This window comes from Dreissena polymorpha, chromosome 14 (genome assembly GCF_020536995.1).
Source record: "Dreissena polymorpha isolate Duluth1 chromosome 14, UMN_Dpol_1.0, whole genome shotgun sequence".
NCBI classification, from domain to species: domain Eukaryota; kingdom Metazoa; phylum Mollusca; class Bivalvia; order Myida; family Dreissenidae; genus Dreissena; species Dreissena polymorpha.
The window spans coordinates 5,828,237-5,852,212 of record NC_068368.1 but is presented as its reverse complement, the minus strand read 5'-3'; the positions used below and the strand labels follow the sequence as shown (position 1 = coordinate 5,852,212).

General features: G+C 36.4%; 1 protein-coding gene and 1 long non-coding RNA gene across 4 annotated transcripts in view; both read left to right on the top strand.

Moving 5' to 3' along the window:
• The window catches only part of LOC127858826 (nuclear hormone receptor HR96-like), a 49,563-nt gene extending 35,266 nt beyond the window's left edge, over nucleotides 1–14,297 (top strand). For all 3 annotated transcript variants that reach the window (XM_052396118.1, XM_052396117.1, XM_052396116.1), the window contains exons 4-5: nucleotides 5,710–5,827; nucleotides 12,570–14,297. In XM_052396118.1, the coding sequence (XP_052252078.1) occupies nucleotides 5,710–5,827; nucleotides 12,570–13,582 (1,131 nt within the window). In that variant the 3' untranslated portion in view covers nucleotides 13,583–14,297. The remainder of the gene's footprint in view (nucleotides 1–5,709; nucleotides 5,828–12,569) is intronic.
• A 998-nt stretch (nucleotides 14,298–15,295) lies between these two features.
• LOC127858830 (uncharacterized) lies at nucleotides 15,296–23,406 on the top strand. Its single transcript, XR_008039075.1, has 2 exons — nucleotides 15,296–21,356; nucleotides 21,502–23,406. It is a non-coding gene; the product is annotated as an uncharacterized LOC127858830 (long non-coding RNA).
• Nucleotides 23,407–23,976: the final 570 nt, after the last annotated feature.

Below are 23,976 nucleotides of genomic sequence, written 5' to 3'. Positions count from 1 at the left end.
CAGAAGCATATTGGCGGGGGATATCAATTCAACGAATTTGCTTGTTTTACTTGAAAATACACTTTTTATACAGGATTTATTCTATATTGAGCTGTATCTCCAATAACATGTGAGCATATCCCATGATATTTTCCACAGTTGTTCTCAACAATCTGGGGCTGAGTCACATGCAAGATCCATAATCCTTGAAGCAAGGTCAAGGTCACACATTGATGTCAAAGATCACAAATTTTCGCATAATTTAGTTGTTACTTTACTTTGCATAAGAGATTCTGTTAAAACTTTCTACAATTGTTCGCCTTTATCTGGCTGTGTGTCTCAGGTAAGACTAGGGTCTCTTTTGTCAAGGTCAAGGTCAGGAACTGAGGTCAAATGTTGCAAACTTTGATTGAATATGGATTATTTCTACCATAGATCAAGGGATGTTCAAATGTGTTCATTAATTATCATTAATTTTTCAAGATTCAATTAAAAAAAAAAAATTCCATTGTTATAAGGCAATGAGGCACATGCAAGGCCCAAGTCCATATGACCAACATCAAGGTCACACAGATTTGTTTGCACACTGACCTTTGATAGCAGTGTTTTCATGTTTTCTTCCTAAAAAATATAATTTCATGTTCTTTTCTGGTATATTGAATTTAAGCTTTGTGACTAGAATATAGATGGATGGCTGAATGAGGCACAACAATTGTCCTTACACCATTCATCTTTTAACCCTTTGCATGCTGGGAAATTTGTCATCTACTAAAATGTCGTCTGCTGAATTTTTAAAATTAGCATTTTCTTCATTTTTTTTCAAAGAATACTATCAGAATAGCAAACAGTTTGGATCCAGATGAGACGCCACGTTCTGTGGCGTCTCATCTGGATCCAAACTGTTTGCAAAGGCCTTCAAAATTCGGTTCCAGCACTGTAAGGGTTAATAACACCACCTTTTAAAAGCATTCTTTGTTACTTTAAATTCTATTTTATTTCAGATTTTTAATCAAGACCTTAGAACTGCTTGTATAGGTTTCATTAAACCTTTATTGATTTACTGATTTGAAATCTACAGAACCTTATTATACTGGGAGATATTAATCAGTCAAGAAACACTTGCATATTTATCCGATTCCTGCATGAGAATTTTCTCCAGCAATATATCACCAATCCCATCACAGCCTTGGAGGCACATTTTATGTCACCATCAGCCATACGCCAGATTTCCATTCAATATCAAAAGCTGTATCTTATACAGATTGCATGTACCACTTTGTTGCTGTGAAACTCAATAAAACTGGTAAAGATAATTAGTTGGAACAGTGGTTAATAGCCCTTATATTGTCAGATTCACGTGTATTATGTTGTTGTTACCATTTAAGAAGTAAGACATTATCTTCTTCAAGACTTCATAATTTCCTAAGTGGATATATGTGACTTGTGTTTCCAAAATAATCTGAATAAAACCCGCACTGAGTTATTGCTAGTTAACCATTAAGTACTTATCTATGTTATTTCCATATGTCTCATAGCCTATGTCGTGTTCACATTTTAACTCTGTTATATTTTAGTGTTTATTGAGATTGAATTTTTATGTGGAAATGGCAAGGCCTCCAAATTCACCAAAATAAATATTTTGTGCTCAAGAAGTAAAACCCTCCTCAGGGGTTTTTCTGCTATGTAAAAAAGGTCATAAAACGGACCCGATCCAAAAGCAAACTGATCCTATCTCATACCGAAATAATAAAAAAAAAGAAAAAAAATAATAATATTTTTTTGTGTGTAAGAAGTGTCTTATGACCTATGATTATTAGACTCTATATCTCAATATTTTGTTATGCTCCCCTTAAAAAATTTGGGGGGGGGGAGCATATAGTCGCCGCTTCGTCCGTCCGTGTGTCTGTCCGTGTGTCAGTCCGTGCACAATTTTTGTCTGGGCTATTTCTCAGCAACTAATGACAGGAATTCAATGAAACTTTATGGGAAGCTTCACTACCAAGAGGAAATGTGCATATTATCAGCAGGTTCTGGTCGTATGTTTTTTCACAGAGTTATGGCCTTTTGAAGTTTTCCATTAACTGTACATATAGTGCAATTCTTGTCCGGACTATTAAGTATTTCTCAGCAACTAATGACCAGAATTCAATGAAACTTTATGGGAAGCTTCACTACCAAGAGGAGATGTGCATATTATCAGCGGGTTCTGGTCGGATGATTTTTCACAGAGTAATGGCCCTTTGAAATTTTATTTAAAAATATTATTGTCCCCCCAACTACTGTGCCCTCAAGACGTTTCCTTTTATCTGAATATATAGTGCAATATTGTGACCAAAAAAAACTTTGGGGAGCTCTGTCTCTGACGGTTTCTTGTTTTAAACAACCTTCGAAATATATAACCATAATTTATATGATATTTTATCCAAAATGGCCAGAAAAAGACCTGTTGTGTCAATATTTGTTGATAAAAAAATCCCAATTAGGTCCTTTTTGTAGATAAAAAATTTCCCCAAAATGCCACTTATCGATTAAATAATCACAATTTGACCAGACTCCTTTTCCCAAAATGGCTGGAAACCCCCCCTGCTCGTCTTTTGTGCTCACCTGAGCACAATTTGCTCATGGTAAGCTTTTGTGATAGCCTTTTGTTCTTTGTCCATCGTGTGGCGTCAACATTTGCCTTGTTAACACTCTACAGGCCACATTTATTGTCCAATCTTTATGAAATTTGGTCAGAAGATTTGTCCCGATGATATCTTGGATGATTTCAAAAATGGTTCCGGTTGGTTGAAAAATATGGCTGCCAGGGGGCGGGGCAATTTTCCTTATATGGAAATACTTGTTTATTGTCCAATCTTTATAAAACTTGTTCAGAAGATTTGTCCTAATGATATCTTGGTACAGGATGGTTAAAAAACATGGCTGCCAGGGGGCGGGGCATTTTTTCCTTGTAAGGCTATAGTTAAACCGCGTTAACACTCTGGAGTCCACATTAATTGTTTGACCATCATGAAACTTGGTCAGAAGATTTGCCCAAATGATATCTTGGATGAATTAGAGAATGGATCCAGTATGTTTAGAAATATTGCCACCATGGGGCGGGGCATTGTTCTTTATATGTTTATATAGGGCTACAGTAAAACCTTATTGTAAACACTCTAGAGGCCACATTTATTGTCCAATCTTCATGAAACTTGGTTTTACAATTTTTACTTATGATATCTTGGACACGTTCAAAAATGGTTCTGGCTGGTTGAAAACATAGCCACCATGTTTATAGGCTATAGTTATGGCTATAATAAAACCTTGTTAACACTCTAGAGGCCACATTTATTGTCCGATCATTTTGAAACTTGGTCAGAAGAATTCTCCACAATGATATCTGGGACCACTTGAAAAATGGTCCATTTGCTTGAAAAACGGGTGGGCGGGGCATCTTTCTTTAAAGTGCTATATATATATTTATAGTAAAACCTTGTTAACACTCTAGAGGCAACATTTATTGTCTGATCTTTATGAAACTTTCTCAGAAGATTTGTCCCAATAATATCTATCCAATGATAGTTTGAAAATAGTTCCTGTTCGTTGAAAAACATGGCCACCATGGGGAGGGGTATTTTTCCTTATATTGCAATAGTAAACACTTGTTAATACTCTAAAGTCACATTCATTGACCAATCTTTATGAAACTTAGTCAGAATATTTGTTATACCCCCACAAATGAAGTTTAGGTCTGTCAGTCCGTATAATTTGTCCGCTCTCTAATTCAAGTTGTTTTCATCGGATCATCACCAAACTTGGTCAGATGTTGTACCTAGATTAAGATTAGGTCAAGTTAGAATATGGGTCATGCCGGGTAAAAAACTATGTCACGGGGTCACTTTGTGTCCGTTTTAAACATTGAGCATGCTGTCCGCTCTCTATTTTAAACATTGAGCATGCTATCCGCTCTCTAATTCAAGTAGTTTTCATCAGAGCTTCACCAAACTTGGTCAGAAGTTGAATCTAGATGATGTCTAGGCCAAGTTCAAACATGGGTCATGGCAGGTAAACAAACCAGGTCACAGGGTCACTTAGTGCGTTTTAAACATTGAGCATGGTGTCGGCTCTCTAATTCAAGTAGTTTTCATCCGATCTTCACCACACTTGGTCAGAAGTTGTATCTAGATGATGTGTAGGTCAAGTTTGAACATGGGTCATGCCGGGTCAAATACTAGGCCACGGGGTCACTAAGTGCGTTTAAAACATTGAGCATGGTGTCCGCTGTTTTTTGTGAAGACAACATGCAAAATATTCTGTGTCTATGCTGCATGTGGGGGTATTTGTCACGTCTGTGACAAAGCTCTAGTTTTAATTATATCTTGGATGAGTGTGAAAATGGTTCCAATCTGTTAAAAACATGGCAAGGGGGTGGGGAATAAATCCTTGTATGGGTTTACTAAAACCTTGTTGGCACTGTAAAAGTTACATTTATAGTTCACTTTTCCTGAAACTTGGTAAGAACATTTGTTCTTATGCTATCTTGGGCTTCACAGAACAGGTTAGTTCCTTTGTATCTCATGTGAGAGACGTTTGGCCTTTCAGGCCCTCTTGTTTAGTTTACAGTTATTGTCCTTTGCTATTTTTGTGTGTTTAAATTTTTATGCCCCCAAAGGTGGGTATATAGTGACTGCAATGTCCGTCTGTCTGTCCTTCCGTCTGTCCGTCACACTTTTGCGTTTAGGTTTTGAAAAATGCTCATAACTTCTATGTCCCTTCAGATGTAACCTTTATATTTGGTATGCATGTGCATATGGACAAGGCCTTTCCATTTGCACAAAAATTTTGACCCCTGTGACCTTGACTTTTAACTTAGGGTCCACGTTTAGGTTTCGAAATCTGCGTTTAGGTTTCAAAAAAGGGTTTTTCGGGGGCATATGTCTTCTGATAGAGACAGCTCTTGTTTGTTATACAATTATAAAGTTTTAAAGATTTCTATGTTCACAAATTCTCATTATATGCAATTTCTCCTTTTGTCACCATGATAACATTGTTAATGATTTGTGAAAAAGATACTATCTCCATTTTATTGTCTATGCCCAAACCCATTTCAAGTACATATGAGTTCAAAACAATGTAGAAAAGGCACAACCCTTTATTTCAACTTTTCTATTAGCTCTGCACTCATCCCAATTTCTTTGGCAGGGAATATCAATTCAAAGAATTTGCTTTTTATGACCCCGCATCGAATGATTGGGGGTATATTGTTTTTGGCCTGTCTGTCAGTGTGTCTGTGTGTGAGTCCCAAAACTTTAACCTTGGTCACAACTTTTGCAATATTGAAGATAGCAACTTGATATTTAGCATGTATGTGTATCTCATGGAGCTGCACATTTTGAGTGGTGAAAGGTCAAGGTCATTCATCAAGGGTAAAGGTCAACAAAAATCAAAGCGGCGCAATAGGGGGCATTGTGCTTCTGACAAACACATCTCTTGTTTAGCTATAGTTTATTATTTTGAAAAAAAATAAAAAAATTGATAAATCATAGAAATATTTGTTAAAAGATTTCCCCATGAGTGTCTTGAAAATCTTTGATTATGAAAATTGCATGTATAGGTACCGGTATTATTCTTCCCCCCCCCCCCCCCCCCCCCTAAAAAAAAAAATAAAAAAAATAGTGTAAATACCAAATTTTAAAGGATAAAACTTTGTCTTGATATATAAATTCAAGAATGCTGGTTCTTTTTTAGACGCTGGCGTGTTTATTTGAAAGCAACTGTTCGATTGACATTAGAACGCGGAGATTCTGCCCCCACTGCAGGCTTGCGAAGTGTTACGATGTTGGAATGAAGAAAGAGATGATCCTGGGTTTGTAGTACTGAAATAGTTTGAGCCGCATAAAACGAAAATGGATCTTATGCCATATGCGGCCAGTGAAGCTCCTGATTAGCCAATGCATTCGTGAAGTCTGGTCTGGAACAACTCTGTCCTGATGAGACCATCAAAGTATTTGAATGACTATAACCCTTTGCATGCTGGGAAATTTGTCGTCTGCTAAAATGTTGTCTGCTAAATTTCAAAAATTAGCATTTTCTTAGATTTTTTTTCAAAGAATACTATCAGAATAGCAAACAGTTTGGATCCTGATGAGACGCCACGTTCTGTGGCGTCTCATCTGGATCCAAACTGTTTGCACAGGCCTTCAAAATTCGGTTCCCGCACTGAAAGAGTTAAAGTGTAAAGTTTAGCTCCTGACCAGAATGTGAAGGCTGGTCATGTGCCATGCAGGTCTCATATGGCATTTAACCCATTTTACACCCAATTACTTTCACCTTCTGTCATAAAAATATTAATTAACCATTTACCACTTACATGTAGATACATATTTTAAAGTGTTTATAGTCTCTTAGAAAGATATATTTAATTGAAGACCTTTCTTACAAGATTCAAGTTTTAAAGGCTTCATTTACAGCCCTTAGATACTGATGAGCAGCAAACAGCTTAAAGCCTAAACAGACTGCAAGTTACTCGCAGGCTGTTCTGGTTTTATGCTGTTTGCACATAGCCATTTTCACTTTGCCTCTCAGTGGGAAAGGGTTAAATTCCAAGATCAACGCCACGTAACATTCAATTACTTGAGAGTTTATGAAATTAAGTTGAAATCACAATTTATTTATTTTTTCCACACCAAAAAACGTATCTATTTATACCCCAATTATGTAAATTGTTCCTGATTCTATGAATCAAATCAAACAGAAAACTATAACGTAACTTTGATGGTGAATGATACAATTTAATAACTAAATAATGACTTACACAAACTCATGCCCAATCCCAAAAAGTATACATTTTTCCAAAAATGTGGCAAAAATTCCCAATTTCCCCAAAAAAAAAAAAAAAAAAAATTATTTATTTTTTTTTTTTAGAAAGAAGTCTAATGCGTTTTTTTATCTTAATTTCAATTCAATTACATCTAACTAAGTATTATATGATTTTGTTCTTTTAATTTGAATGATTATAAAGAGTTATATCAAATTTAGTATTTCCCTAATCAGTGGACTTTTCATGTGGAAAAAAAGGCTAATGAATTTATTTTCCCAATTTCATGAAAATGCCTATAAAATTCCCATTCCATGGGCTATCTTCCCAAAAAGTGGAAAAAAAACTGCCGCATTTTGATAGAATTATGTGCCCTTTTTATTAGTGCTGCAACAATATACCGGTATATCGGTATATATCGCAATACGCAATCCGCATATTGTATTGCGATACGATTTTCGTCATACCGGTACGAAAATTTTACAAACATGCATCTACATTTCGTTCAGAAAAGCCATCCAAAATAATGATATCAAGGTAAACAAAACAAAGCGGTATTTTGTAAAAATAAATTGTTACGTACAAATGGCATTCTAAAAAGTCTATTATACAGAGTAGCGTTGTTACATGGGAGCATTCATTCTATGCTTTTAAACGAATTATCGTTGAATTAATTACGCACAACTAAATGTTTCTTTCGATTCTGAAATGAGCATTATTAAATTTGTAATCCGAATTTCGGAAACATGCTTCCGAAATGTAATGCTAACGCGACAATAAAAAAAGTGCTTTATTCTTTTTCTCAATAAAAAGCGAAAGCGCGCAAAAATTATACAGACATGTAGAACGTCGCGTGCAAAGTGTGGGTGTATTTGTGTTGTATAAAACGGGAACATCACGTCAGGCGATTTACGCGTGTTCAGTGGGAAAAAAAAACGCCCGATTGGAAGTTATTTCATCACATCTTTAAATAGTAACAAATGCCAAAATGTATTTGATATGTAAGAAAATTGGTGAATGTTTGTGTTTTGTGTTATTCTTGAGCATTTTTATAGTAAACATTTACCAGAATTTGCTTTAAAACTGGAATATACGGGATTATCGGGTAATTGGCCAGTCATAATTTTGGTACAAGTAAGCAATATATTGCGATATATTGCAATACGGGTTTTTGAGCTGACAATATATCGCAATACGCTTTTTGGTGTATTGTTGCAGCACTACTTTTTATACTTAGAAAATTGAAAATTTTGGTTAAGTTTTGTGTTTAGGTCCACTTTTTTCCTAACGTATCAAAGCCATTGCTTTCATACTTGCAACACTTACTAACTATCATAAGGGGACTGTGCAGGCAAAGTTATGTAACTCTGACTGGCATTTTGACGGAATTATGTGCCCTTTTTATACTTAGAAAATTGAAAATTGTGTTAAGTTTTGTGTTTAGGTCCACTTTTTTCCTAAAGTATCAAAGCCATTGCTTTCATACTTGCAACACTTACTAACTATTGTAAGGGGACTGTGCAGGCAAAGTTATGTAACTCTGACTGGCATTTTGACGGAATTATGTGCCCTTTTTATACTTAGAAAATTGAAAATTTTGTTAAGTTTTGTGTTTAGGTCCACTTTTTTCCTAAAGTATCAAAGCCATTGCTTTCATACTTGCAACACTTACTAACTATTGTAAGGGGACTGCAGGCAAAGTTATGTAACTCTGACTGGCATTTTGACGGAATTATGTGCCCTTTTTATACTTAGAAAATTGAAAATTTGGTTAAAGTAACAATCACGCTAAAAAATATCGAATATTTCGTTAAATAAAGCTAACCCATAAAAAAATCAATGTTCCTTTAAGCAAAATGCAAAATTTCAACGTTGGATGTTGTCTGGTAGAATTTATTTAACGAGATACAAAACGCTCATTTTTATTTTTTTGTGGCCACAAATAATTCCATTTATATCTCCCGTGAAATATCCGAACATTTACGGGCGAACACGAGATTGGATACGGTAAGCATCGGAAACATGACAGCTCTCATGAATAATCATTCTGTGAAATCAAAATGAATTTTGGGTAACTGGAACTTAGCGAATGCGAAAATGGCTTGTATAAATTATGCAAATGAACGCAACCCAAATGAATCTGATCCTGACTCGAAAGCGAAAGTAGATTACATCGTGGAATGATATTTAGATATTGAGATGCTTAAAACTTGCCGAATGCTTGTAATATAACGTTTTTACATCAATGTTACTTGTTTTTAGGGTCTTCCTATTCTAATTAACCATCGTATGGTACTACTTGTTGTCGAATGTTTTTATATATAGCATAATACAGTAGCCGTATGTATTGGTGAGCGTGATAATGACTTGTAAGTTTTGTGTTTCGGTCCACTTTTTATGTCCCCCACTATAGTAGTGGGGGACATATTGTTTTTGCCCTGTCTGTCTGTCTGTTGGTCTGTCTGTTGATCTGTTTGCGCCAACTTTAACATTTTGCAATAACTTTTGCTATATTGAAGATAGCAACTTCATATTTGGCATGCATGTGTATCTCATAAAGCTGCACATTTTGAGTGGTGAAAGGTCAAGGTCATCCTTCAAGGTCAGAGGTCAAATATATGTGGCCAAAATCACTCATTTTATGAATAATTTTTTAATATTGAAGATAGCAACTTGATATTTGGCATGCATGTGTATCTCATGGAGGTGAAAGGTCAAGGTCAAGGTCATCCTTCAAGGTCAGAGGTCAAATATATGTGGCCCAAATCGCTTATTTTATGAATACTTTTGCAATATTGAAGATAGCAACTTGATATTTGGCATGCATGTGCATCTCATGGAGCTGCACATTTTGAGTGGTGAAAGGTCAAGGTCATCCTTCAAGGTCAGAGGTCAAATATATGTGGCCCAAATCGCTTATTTTATTAATACTTTTGCAATATTGAAGATAGCAACTTGATATTTGGCATGCATGTGTATCTCATGGAGCTGCACACTTTGAGTGGTGAAAGGTCAAGGTCATCCTTCACAAGGTCATGTCATCCTACAAGGTCAAACATCATATAGGGGGACATTGTGTTTCACAAACACATCTTGTTTTCTAAATTATCAAAGCCATTGCTTTCATACTTGCAACACTTACTAACCATCGTAAGGGGACTGTGCAGGCAAAGTTATGTAACTCTGACTGGCATTGTGACAGAATTTTGGGCCCTTTATACTTGAAAATTTGGTTAATTTTTGTGTTTTGGTCCACTTTACCCCTAAAGTATCATAGATATTGCTTTCATACTTGGAACACTTGCAAACTATCATAAGGGGACAGTAAAGGACAAGATGCATAACTCTGGTTGTCATTTTTACCGAATTATGGCCCTTTTTTGACTTTATGAATATATGGTTACATTTTGTGTTTAGATTCACTTTACTTCTAAAGTATCATGGCTATTGCTTTTAAACTTAAAATACTTTCATGCTATCATGAGGGTACTGTACCTGACAAAATGAATTTTACCTTGACCTTTGAATGACCTTTACTCTCAAGGTCAAATTATTAAATTTTGCTAAAACTTCTTTATTTATGATTAGATTTGATTGATACTTCAACAAAACAACTCTTACCTGACATACCACAATTGACTCCGTCCAAACCATCCCCCACGCCTCCCGCCCCCCCCCCCCCCCCCCAGTAGGGTGGCATAGAACTGTCCGTCAGTATGTCAGTCCGTATGTCAGTCAGTCCTAAAAAAACTTGAACATTGGCCATTACTTTTTCACTTTTTAAGATAGCAACTTGATATTTGGCATGCATGTGTATCTCATGAAGCTGCACATTTTGAGTGGTGGAAGGTCAAGGTCATTCTTCAAGGTCAAGGTTATCCTTCAAGGTCAAAGGTCAAAAAAAATATTCAAAGCGGCGTTATCATGAAGCTGCACATTTTTAACCAGGTTTTCCGAAGGAAAAAACTGGTTATTAGATTGGCGAATGCAGGCGGGCTGGCTGGCTGGCGGGCTGGCTGGCTGGCTGGCGGGCTGGCGGGCTGGCCGAATAAGCTTGTCCGGGCCATAACTATGTCGTTCATTGTCAGATTTTAAAATCATTTGGCACATTTGTTCACCATCATTGGACGGTGTGTCGCGCGAAATAATTACGTCGATATCTCCAAGGTCAAGGTCACACTTTGAGTTCAAAGGTCAAAAATGGCCATAAATGAGCTTGTCCGAGCCATAACTATGTCGTTCATCGTCAGATTTTAAAATCATTTGGCACATTTGTTCACCATCATTGGACGGTGTGTCGCGCGAAATAATTACGTCGATATCTCCAAGGTCAAGGTCACACTTTGAGTTCAAAGGTCAAAAATGGCCATAAATGAGCTTGTCCTGGCCATAACTATGTCATTCATTGTGAGATTTTAAAATCATTTGGCACATTTGTTCACCATCATGGGACGGTGTGTCCCACGAAAGAATCACGTCAATATCTCCAATGTCAAGGTCGCCACGACTAAAAATAGATTTAAAAAAAAAAAAAAAATTACAAAGGGGGTTAATTTTTTTTGGTCATTTCAAAAGTTCAGTTTGAGTTTTCTCCCTTTATCAGATTTTTTTTTTCACAATGAAAACCTGGTTTTGTGACAATTTTGTCCCTTGTTAGTGGTGTAGGTTCAAGGTCAAGGTCATCCTTCATGGTCAAGGTCATCCTTCAAGGTCAAAGGTCAAACAAAATTTTAAGAAATCAAAGCGGCGTTATCATGAACCTGCACATTTTTTTAGTGGTGGCAGTTCAAGGTCAAGGTCATCCTTCAAGGTCAAAATTATTTTTTTTTAATTCAAAGTGGTGTTCTCAGGAAGCTGCACATTTTGAGTGGTGGAAGTTCAAGGTCATCAGTCAAGGTTATCCTTCAAGGTTAAAGGTAAATTAATTTTTTTTAAATTCAAAGTGGCGTTCTCATGAAGCTGCACATTTTGAGTGGTGGAAGTTCAAGGTCAAGGTCATTCTTCAAGGTCAAGGTCATCCTTCAGGTCAAAGGTAAAAAAAAATAATTCAAAGCGGCATTATCATGAAGCTGCACATTTTGAGTGGTGGAAGTTCAAGGTCATCCTTCAAGGTCAAGGTCATCCTTCAAGGTCAAAGGTCAAAAAAATAATATTTCAAAGCGGCCTTCTCATAAAGCTGCACATTTTGAGTGGTGGAAATTCAAGGTCAAGGTCATTCTTCAAGGTCAAAGGTAAAAAAAATAAAAATCAAAGTGGCACAATAGAGGGCATTGTGTTTCTGACAAACACATCTCTTGTTTTTTTCTACCATGGTTAAAAAACACATATATTTATTTTTATAATTTTATTTTTGAAATACCGTCCAACTATCTCACGCAAGAATCCCCTCCCTCCCCCCCCCCCCCCCCAAAAGAAAATTAAATTAGTTTTTGCATTTTGTTTGCATTTTTGGAAAATAATGTAATAAATGACCACACCCCCACACTATACACCCCTCTCCACTCCACCTCTCCATCCTTTGTGATTGAAATTGAGATAGGTCCCTACACCTTTAAAAAGAAAAATAGATGAGCGGTCTGCACCCGCAAGGTGGTGCTCTTGTTATGTCTCCCAATCTATACTGGGGGACATATTGCTTTTGCCCAGCGTCGTCCCAGATTAGCCTGTGCAGTCTTAATAGGCTAATCATGGACAACACTTTCCGCTGTAATGGCATTTCTTGTTTAAAGGAACAGTAAATGCACATTCATTAAGCTCATTTTTTCCAGAACGAGGCTTACATTGATTTCAGATGATGATTCTCGGAAGGCCAGGATGCAGAAGGTGATGCAGAATCGTACGCGTAAGGGCAGCAAGCAGCCGGACCCGATGCTTCACCTTGTCAAGGAGGAGCCAATCGACGCAGACATGCTGCCAGACCAATCAGATTCCAGCAGGGCAGACCATACCGAGGACTCGATACTTGACGTTGAGCAGTCGATGCTCACTGTTGAAAGGGGAGCAATATTACAGGAGATAGATAGGAGTCTGAGCGCAAATGGTTTCGATGACATTCTTGACCCGGAGTTCACAGATAAGGATCCCGCTCTGTTCCGCCAGGTGACGGCTGCAGAGCATGGATTGTTTAAGAATCTGGGGGCCGTGTACACGGCAACACTCGGGGATATGCTCAGTGACGTTAATCCAATGGAGCAGAGGTACAACAGCTGCAGTGATCTGATAAATAATTCCACGATTGCTGTGCGCAAACTGATCAAGTACATTAAGAAGTTGGAGGATTTCCAGCAGCTACCCACGGACGATCAGTTGACCATGTTGAAGTCATGTATCTTGTCAGCGATTCTGCTGCGCTCGGCGTGGTTCTACGATATCGAAAACGAGGGCTGGATGACGCCTACTGGTTGCATTTCAGCGAAAATTCTAAAGAATGCCGTTGGTTATAGTGAAGTTTATGAAGCTCACATAGGGTTCTGTAAACGGGTGAAAACCCTGTTTGAGGATGACAGTCGATTGTTCTCCTTGGTTCAGATGCTGTGTATCTTCAGTCCCATCAACACAGAGTTGAAGGTGAAACCAGAAGTGGCCAATCTGCAGGACAAATACCTCATACTTTTGAAACATTACCTTGAATGGAAGTTCTCATACATCCAATGTGCTGCGGTTTTCACACAGATTATCAACTTAATCAGTGAGATGAAAAACTTATCAGATGTTCATTACGCCATAATCTTGCGAGCGAACCCTTCAGAGATAGAACCTCTCATGTTAGAGGTGTTTAACTTAAAGAAGCCTCTTACTGCTTGAGCTTAGGGCTCAAAAATCATGTAGTGGTTACCAAGGTGCCTGTACCACATGACTTTTTTGGCAATGTGTGTGACAATCGGTAGTCAACAAAACATCGCTTCAGGTAATATTTTTGATAATTTCTTCATTAATTCAAAACCATTTACAAAAAAAACAAAGACGAGTGCCCGGTCATTGTCAAAATACACAACTTTGTTAAGTTTGCGCAAAGTTAATTAAGTATTTTTTCCAAAATGTGCAACCGCGTGTTTGAAAACACACGAAGTGAAATGCTATGTGTGGTATATTTTTTATTCAATCAACAAAAACGTTCATTATTATATTGTCGAAGGTTTAAAAAAATAGGGCGGACATTGTAATTCTTTATAGAGAAGCTACATACATTGTATGTTTGCGCAAATACATCTGATTCAGAGTAAATGGTTTTGAATTAATGAAGAAATTATCAAAAACGTTATCTGAAGCGATGTTTTGTTGACTACCGATTGTCCCACACATAGCCGAAAAAGTCACGTGGTACAGGCACCTTGGTTACTCTACTCATCCAATACGTACCAGTGATTTGTTAATATTGTTAGACATTGATTTTAAACAAGCCTTAATATGGTTTGTAAGATATTCATTGTGTATGAAGGTGATAATGGGATGTGCTCAATGTGAAGGTTGTGTTGTAGTTTTGTGTGATACTTGTTATAATATATAGAAGTAAACATGACATTTTCGTTACTATCCTTCATTGGCGGCTTTAATGTTGCACAGAGCATTTTGTTTGTTATGATGCAGTGTTTTTATGTAGCTCTGGGGAAGGGACCCTAGTCTTCTAATCAGGACAGATAAAAACGTGTAATAACCAATTTTGGTGATTATTTTCATGCAATGTTACTGACAGGGAAATACAATTATAAGGGTTAGGTTAAAACGCTTAGTTTCATTTTGGAGGAAAACTCCATGACTTTAAAGATTAATTATTTTAAAAAATTTGGGGGATTTAGCCTATAGTCAGCTAATGGTATTCTAAAATGAAAGACATATAAGCTTAAAGTACAGGTAATGTCTTTTTGCATTATACACAAAAGCAAAGATATCAGAAGTGCCTTTCCTTTTTATGTTTGCTTATTTATCAGCATGTTGTCATTAGGGCCAGCGATTTGGTAAATGTTTATCTCGCTCCTATCATGAGAATAATGATGCCCCCAGTCATTGAAATAACCAGTTTTTCCAAGCAAGCCAAACATGGTTACAATCCTCTCAACAATGAGCTCAGGGCTTGCAAGCATGTTCTGATTTTGATCAGTGTGTCCCCTACATAACTATAACCCATGATAACCGGAATTGCCAAGCTGGGTACCAAGTACTAGCATGCAGGAGGAAAGAAATAATAAGCATGTTTGAGGTCAACAAGTCTGGGTCACAAGGGCTTGTAAAATAAATACTGTTTTCTCCATGGACCTGTTTCCCCTAAGGATATCTAAATTATTCAGATGGAAAGGTAGTAGCGATTCACTTTAGAGGTTAACTAGTAAAGATGTCAAGGTCATGGGCTTTGAACATCAAAAACTTGTCAACAGTATGTTAAGAGCACACTTAAACCTAGGAATAATCAATTAGTATCCTGGTTTCCACAGTATGTTAAGAGCACACTTAAACCTTGGAATAATCAATTAGTATCCTGGTTTCCACAGTATGTTAAGAGCACACTTAAACCTAGAAATAATCAATGAGTATCCTGGTTTCCACAGTATCAATTAGTATCCTGGTTTCCACAGTATGTTAAGAGCACACTTAAACCTAGGAATAATCAATTAGTATCCTGGTTTCCACATTATGTTAAGAGCACACTTAAACCTAGGAATAGTCAATTAGTATCCTGGTTTCCACAGTATGTTAAGAGCACACTTAAACCTAGGAATAATCAATTAGTATCCTGGTTTCCACAGTATGTTAAGAGCACACTTAAACCTTGGAATAATCAATTAGTATCCTGGTTTCCAACGTATGTTAAGAGCACACTTAAACCTTTGAATAGCCAATTAGTATTATGGTTAGTGTATACTCAAGGAAGACTCCTATAAGTTATTGTTGAGCTTATTACTGAAAACGCTCCATATAGCAGTCATGATGGTCAAGTGTGTGAGTCAATGTTTGTTCCGACTGCAATATACTGATTAATCATGTAATTGTTTAAAAAAAATACCACAAATGAACATCAAAAGACGATGTGTTGCATGGTACACCGTCTCCAAATCCAAATTGTCAATATCACCCTCAAAGGTCAAAGGTTAATTTGCATGTTTATTTATGTGTGTCATATCTTGTCTGGACAGTAACTTTGTGATTGATTGCGCAATTTTAATATAACTAACAACACTCTTCACCATCATAAATAAAGTAATGTGTCTTGTAACTTTAAAGAATATGATCAAAATTAGAGGTCAAAGGTCAAATTTGGGCATGTATTGCTTGTCCAGACTATAACTTTTTCACTCAAAATGCAATTTTAAAATAACTCACTTCAAATGACCACCATGAAAAGATGCTGTTTTGACTGTAACATCTGTCTCCTTACCTAATGTCAAGGTTACACTTAAAGGCCTAAAGTTGGCCATAAAACAACTAAATGAGACTGTAATTCCATGATTGATCTTGAAATTAAAAATTAATTTACCCGGGTTCATTATGTGAAGGCAGCATGTCCTGTGAAACAGACCACTCTCTACCTCAAAGGAGCTAAAAGGAGAAAATTGAACTTATAGGGCCAAGGTTAAATTTTGCCTTGTAACAGCTTGTTCTGTCTTAGCAACCTCATTCAATGTTAAATAAATTTGAAAAAAATATTTGTGGAGGTGTTCAAAGGTCAAAGTCACTTTAGAGGTCAAGGTCAAACAAACTCATGGAGCTTATTGAATAATGACAAGCTCTATTGACCATGGAATCAACGACCATGGAATCAACTTGTTGACAGAAATATAGCTGCTACAGATAAAGTTGTCAAACGTCAAGGGACATGCAGTATTTGTTTCACTATGGTATGTATTGACACATGTCATTGGGAAGGTGTGTATATAAGTTTCACAAACATCAATGATTTGTTAAAAAGGCTACTACTGAAAATTATTGTGCAACCACTTAAAGAATGGGAAAAGGTAGCTTAAAATGTGCCATTGTGCTAAATGCTGTTATTTTGTGTATGTGTTTTCTTGTCTTTTGCAAGCATATTGTTTGTTAATTGCTTGATATATTTATATTTCAAGTTTAAAATATGTTATCATACAATTTGTGTGTCTGTATTAAAGATATATTCTTATTTATTAAATATTAACTACCGGTAATAATCGAGCGTAATATTATCTGTCCCTGTCTTTGATTGTTTTTATATGGTTAAACAATATCATCTTTATATGTCTGTGTGAACTTGTGTTGTTGTTTTTTAATAATTATTTCATTGACACATACATTTGGAGATATCTGACTTAGCAAAATGCAAAAAAAAATATTTAAATTTGTATCTGATTGCATAACAAACGCAGTAAGTGTGTATTAATTACTTTGGATAATAACATATCTCATGATGAGGGTAATTTGGTCTTTATAAAAATCAAGATTGAAATTATTGTTGTCTGGATCATGAATTCATATATTGGTCTGTGTTAGTTATGTATGCATATGTCACAGCAAGTTATAAAATATTCACTCACTAAAGGGACTTGTGCGCATATTGTGGGAAAAAAATCAACCTTTTTTGCATATTTAAAAAAGAAATGAAAGCTGTACATCAGAGAGCTGTATAACAGGGATGACGTTGAATCAAACTGAAAACACTTTTTCATTTATGAGTGGTTATCATTTGAAATTGATAAAATTGTAAAGCGTTACAGATGCAAAACAATTGAATGATGTTAAATTCCTGTTGTTTTAGTTGTATTTTGTGACAATATGTGGATTGCTTATATCAAGTATAAAATCCAGTAGGTAATGCAGCAGCATAGATCGTAGAGTGATAAGGATATTAATAAACCAAAAGTAATTGGTTCGAGACTAAGTGAGGAAAACTTTTTTCTCTTTTAAATTATATTCTTTTTTTCTTCTTTTTTTCTAGACCTCTTTAGTTCTGATGTTGACATAGCTCAATTTAAAGCATTTTGAGTTTTTGACAAACTTCTTTTTTTTCAAATAACTTACCAAACTTGCTCATACTTGTTGCGTATCTCTAATTATGTACAATGATATATTGTGTTGTCTTGTGTTGTTGTATTGTAAATGCTGCATAGTGTTAAAATGACATAATATAGTTATACTAATCTAACAGTAATAACTTTTTTATTTCAGTTACTAATTAATTTATTTCAATGAAATGCATATTAAAATATTATATGTATATATGTGTAACTGTCACAGTTCTGTAAAGTTTAGCTTCCTCGTGACATCGACTTAACTTAAATGTATGATTACACAAAGAATGAATGGGTGATTTCTGGCCCAGGTGTTACTCCTTTTATATATAGTTTATTGAATATATTTTATTGTAAAATGAACTTATATTTCCCCGTGATTTATTGAGAACTATTCAATGTGTACCTTCATTGTAATGTTTGTGTTGTAAAACAATTAATTTGCATTCTCAATTGTATGTATAATAATTATCCCCACGCTTTTTGAAAAAAAGGTGGGGATATTGTGGTGATCTCCGCCGTCCGTCCGTCCGTCTGTCCGTCCGTCTGTCCGTCCGTCCTGGCCACTATCTCCTCCTACACTAAAAGCACTAGAACCTTGAAATTTACACACATGGTAGCTATGAGCATATGTGCGACGGTGCACTATTTGGAATTTTGATCTGACCCCTGGGTCAAAAGTTATAGGGGTTGGGGTGGGGCCGCGTCAGAAATTATCACTCATTTTTTTAGGTTATTTTACATTTACTTCTTTATTTCTACACCGATTCACTTCAAATTGATACTGGACCTCACCTATGACAATACGGTCAATCTCAACCATGCATGGCCCCATTCCCAACCCTGGGGCGCCCCGCCCACATAGGCCACACCCACCAAAAATTTCCATTTACTATAATTTTTTCATTTCTACACGGATTCACTTCAAATTGATACTGAACTTTTGTTATGACATTAGGGTCAATCTCAACTATGCATGGCCCCAATCCCAACCCTGGGGCGCCCGCCCACATAGGCCACACCCACCAAAAAAATCCATTTACTATAAAAAAAATTTAGGTTATTTTACATTAACTTCTTCATTTCTACACTGATTCACTTCAAATTGATACTGAACCTCTCTTATGACAAAACGGTCAAACTCAACTATGCATGGCCCCGTTGCCAACCCTGGGGCGCCACGCCCACATAGACCACACCCGCCCAAAATTGCCTTTTACTATAATTTCTTCATTAATACACTGATTCACTTCAAATTGATACTGAACCTCTCTTATGACAATACGGTCAATCTCAACTATGCATGGCCCCATTACCAACCCTGGGGCACCCCGCCCACATAGGCCACACCCTCCCAAAATTGCCTTTTACTATAACTTCTTTATTTTTACACCCATTCACTTCTAATTGATACTGAACTTCTCTTATGACAATACAGTCAATCTCAACTATGCATGGCCCCATGATCAACCCTGGGGCGCCCTTGGGTCAAACATGCGGCGTGGGGATACGCGTCGGCCTCTGCCGCGCCATTTCTAGTTGTAAGAATGTAAGGAAATTGTACTATTTCAAAATTTTCAACTAAAAGGACATATTGTTATTTGTATTCCTACTCTGCATACAAAATCAACAACTGCAGCAGCTGCTGTACTTTTGTTTTGTTTGAGATGAGCTGAAGCTATGGTTGTGTAGAATAAGTCTTAAAAATTGACACACTATATGTGCATTGACATTTGACATGTCAAATCTTTAATGATATATATTAGCACTCGAAAATCTGCATTGTTAACTCATTCATGGTCAGAATGATTATATTGACAATACTGTAGTCATGGTTGAATCATGGTTAATATAGCTGTTACCAGGTCTTTGACACTTGGTATACCTTTAACTTTGAAGAGTGCTTCATGGCCATTATGTAACTTGCAATAGTTTTTTTTCCCTTTGTATATTGTTGTATTTATATCTTGATTGTGGCATATCTTGAAAACTATCAAAGATATTAACTTGAAACATAATCTTTAGTATGATCTCAGTAAGGGGATGTTCATGGCACAAAAATCATTAGTCTTGCATCCAATTTTCAAAGTTATTGCCCTTGGTTTATTAATCCCCTACCGGCGAAACCGGAGGGGGCTTATGGTTTGCGCTCTGTGAGTCTGTCAGTTTGTCACACTTTTCTGGAACTTTAAAAGTTCTTCATATTTTTTCATGAAACTTGAAACATGGACAGATGGCAATATGGAGATTATGCACGTCATTTCATTTTGTTCTTACATCAAGAATTCTGGTTGCTATGGCAACAAATAGACTAGAAATATTGCTGAAAATGGTGGAGTTTCACCGGTAGGGGACTTTTAATGCTTGGCAATAGTCTTGTTATTTTAACTCACCTGAGCACAACGTGCTCGTGGTTAAATGTTGTGGTTGTCTTTTGTCCTTCTTAAAATCATGTTTGATCAGTGGTCAACATTTCCCCTGTGAATATCTTGTTGCCACATTTAATTGTCCAATCCTTGTAAAATGCATTCAGTTCAATTGTCCCAATGATATCTACGCCAAGTTGAAACTGTGACATGTGATGTTAAAACTAGGTCAAATAAAAGAAAAAACTTTTTTACTCTCTTCATTAAAGTAATATTTTATTGCCTAATCATCATGAAACTTACCCAGAAAATGTGTTTGTGTTATATCTAGGCTTAGTTAAAAAAAATAGTTCTGATCCCTTGAAAAACATTGCCCCCAGGGGTCAGTGCAGATCTCCTTCTTTTGCTTTATTGATAGGCTGTTAACTCTCTTTAAGTCACACTTTATGTAATCATCAGGAAACTTATTTAGAACTTATGTTATATTTATATATATGCAAAATAAAAAAATAAATTGTTCAGGTCTGCTGAAGAAATTGGCCATCTGGGGGCTGGGCAATTTTCCTTTAATGGCTTTAGTGAAACTTTGCAGGAACACTCTAGACGATACATATTTATGCCCCCCTTCGAAGAAGAGGGGGTATATTGTTTTGCTCATGTCGGTCCGTCCGACCGTCTACCAGATGGTTTCCGGAGGATAACTCAAGAACGCTTAGGCCTAGGATCATGAAACTTCATAGGTACATTGATCATGACTGGCAGATGACCCCTATTGATTTTTAGGTCACTAGGTCGAAGGTCAAGGTCACAGTGACTCGAAATAGTAAAATGGTTTCCGGGTGATAACTCAAGAATGCTTAGGCCTAGGATCATGAAACTTCAAAGGTACATTGATAGTGACTGGCAGATGACCCCTATTGATTTTCAGGTCACTAGATCAAAGGTCAAGGTCACTGTGACTTGAAATAGTTAAATGGTTTCCGGATGATAACTCAAGAATGCTTACGCCTAGGATCATGAAACTTCACAGGTACATTGATCATGACTGGCAAATGACCCCTATTGATTTTCAGGTCACTAGGTCAAAGGTCAAGGTCACAGTGACCCGAAACAGTACAATGGTTTCCAGATGATAACTCAAGAATGCTTACGCCTAGGATCATGAAACTTCATAGGTACATTGATCATGACTGGCAGATGACCCCTATTGATTTTCAGGTCACTAGGTCAAAGGTCAAGGTCACAGTGACTCGAAACAGTAAAATGGTTTCCGGATGATAACTCAAGAATGCTTATGCCCAGGATCATGAAACTTCAAAGGAACATTGATCATGACTGGCAGATGGCCCCTATTGATTTTCAGGTCACTAGGTCAAAGGTCAAGGTCACAGCTACTCGAAACAGTAAAATGGTTTCAGGATAACTCAAGAATGCTTACGCCTAGGATCATGAAACTTCATAGGTACATTGATCATGACTGGCAGATGACCCCTATTGATTTTCAGGTCACTAGGTCAAAGGTCAAGGTCACAGTGACTCAAAATAGTAAAATGGTTTCCGGATGATAACTCAAGTATGCTTATGCCTAGGATCATGAAACTTCATAGGTACATTGATCATGACTGGCAGATGACCCCTATTAATTTTCAGGTCACTAGGTCTAAGGTCAAGGTCACAGTGACTAAAAACAGTTAAATGGTTTCCTGATGATAACTCAAGAATAATAAGGCCTAGGATCATGAAACTTTATAGGTACATCGATCATGACTGGCAGATGACCTCTATTGATTTTCAGGTCACTAGGTCAAAGGTCAAGGTCACAGTGACAAAAAACTCAAATACTTTTCATCCGATCTTTACCAAACTTGGTCAGAAGTTGTATCTAGACAATATCTAGGTCAAGTTCGAATATGGGTCATGCCGGGTCAAAAACTAGGTCACGGGGTCACTTAGTGCATTTCAAGGATTTAGCATGGTAAAATGCTCATAACTTCTATCAAAGCGTTGGCTATAACTTTTGCATTATTGAAGATAGAAACTTGATATTTGGCATGAATGTGTATCTCATGAAGCTGCACATTTTGATTGGTGGAAGTTCAAGGTCAAGGTCATTCTTCAAGGTCAAAGATCAACAACAACAAAAATCAAAGCGGCGTTCTCATGAAGCTGCACATTTTGAGTGGTGAAAGTTCAAGGTCATCCTTCAAGGTCAAAGGTCTAAAAAAGAAAAAATATTTCAAAGCAGCGTTCTCATGAAGCTGCACATTTTGAGTGGTGGCAGTTCAAATTCAAGCTCATCCTCAAGGTCTTTTATTTCAAAGCGGCGCAATAGGGGGCATTGTGTTTCTGAGGAACACATCTCTTGTTTGGTTAATAATCATTAAAATGATGCAAGTAATAATTGTGTAATAAAAAAAAATGGCTGCCATGTGGATGGGCAATTTCCCCTTGATAGTCGGTATTGAAATCTGAAACTCATCTTTTCAGATTAATTTTGTTCCTTAAATCTCAGGCGAAAGCCTAAGGGCACATGGCACTTTTATATGTAAATGTCCCCATAGTATACCTTGAAAACTAAAAGAGGTATCAACTTGAAATTTCATTGATTGATACATATTATTTGATGTTTGGGCAATGCACAAGAGACACAATTCTGACTTCCATATGTTAAGAGTTATTTCTCTTTGTTAGTTTAATACATGTAAATGTTTTGATTTTGCAATGAATCAACCTGAATTTTTAAAGGTTGACGGATTACCATGAGAGGAATATAGTGCACAATAACATGAAATCCTTTTTTCATAATTTCCCTTGTGAATTTTAAAGCTGAATGTTTGTTAAAGACAAAGCTTGACTCTAGATTGGTTTCAAGATGAAACAATATAAAGCTTGAATTGTTGGGAGACTACTTCTTCAAACTGAAAGTCCTCCCTCTGACAAAGCATAATGTGGGGTTATCAGGCACAAAGTGAAAGCTCTAAATTGCATTGTATTTAAATTCATTTTTCATGAATTCTTTATATTTTTGTATGAAATCTATGGGCTCTTGGTAAACAAATTTTATATGTATTTTGCTGTCAGGGATTCTTTGTTGTTGATCATTCTTGTTGTATGTGTACTGTTTGTGATCCATATGGTGGTCGCTCAATAAATGCAAGAGATGCGAGGTACAATTATGTTATGCTTCTTGTTTCACTAAAAAATGCCATGAAGATATTATCTGAAACGAGTGTTAGTACAAATTAGATTCTGGATTCCGTCATCAATAAAGTTAATGAAAATGTGATAAGCGATGTTATCTATCTAATTAACCTGACTTTGACATTTAAGATTAAACAAGAATGCAGTCTTTAATCTTCAAACACCATGGTACAAGTGAACAAAATATTTTTGATATAAAATGACAAGTTTAGAATTAAAGCAAATTCTTAAAAAAATAAACATTAGGGCTTAAGGCCCATAGGGGCGTAATTGAGGCCCATGGGAATGTTACTGTTTTTGGCATACTTGCCTTAGCTGTCTTAGCCCCTAAAGTGACCTTAAGACTATCTTAGACCCTTTTGTCGCTAACTCAAAGCCCTTGTTAACCAACTCATAAGGTATTCAGGTACAACATGATCTTGAAGAGCTTTTTGGATTGCCTAATGTCTGTTGTTCATCATTAATAATCAACATTTGCTTTGTGAAAATTCAACATAAAAAGCTTTCATTTATCGCCAAATCTTCATAAAAATTTGTTTGACCAATAATCCCAATGATATCTTGGCTAAGAGCAAAACTGGATCATATGGGTTCAATAACTAGGTCCCAAAGTCAAATAAAGGAAAAGACTTGTTAAGAAAAAGCTGGAGGCCACATT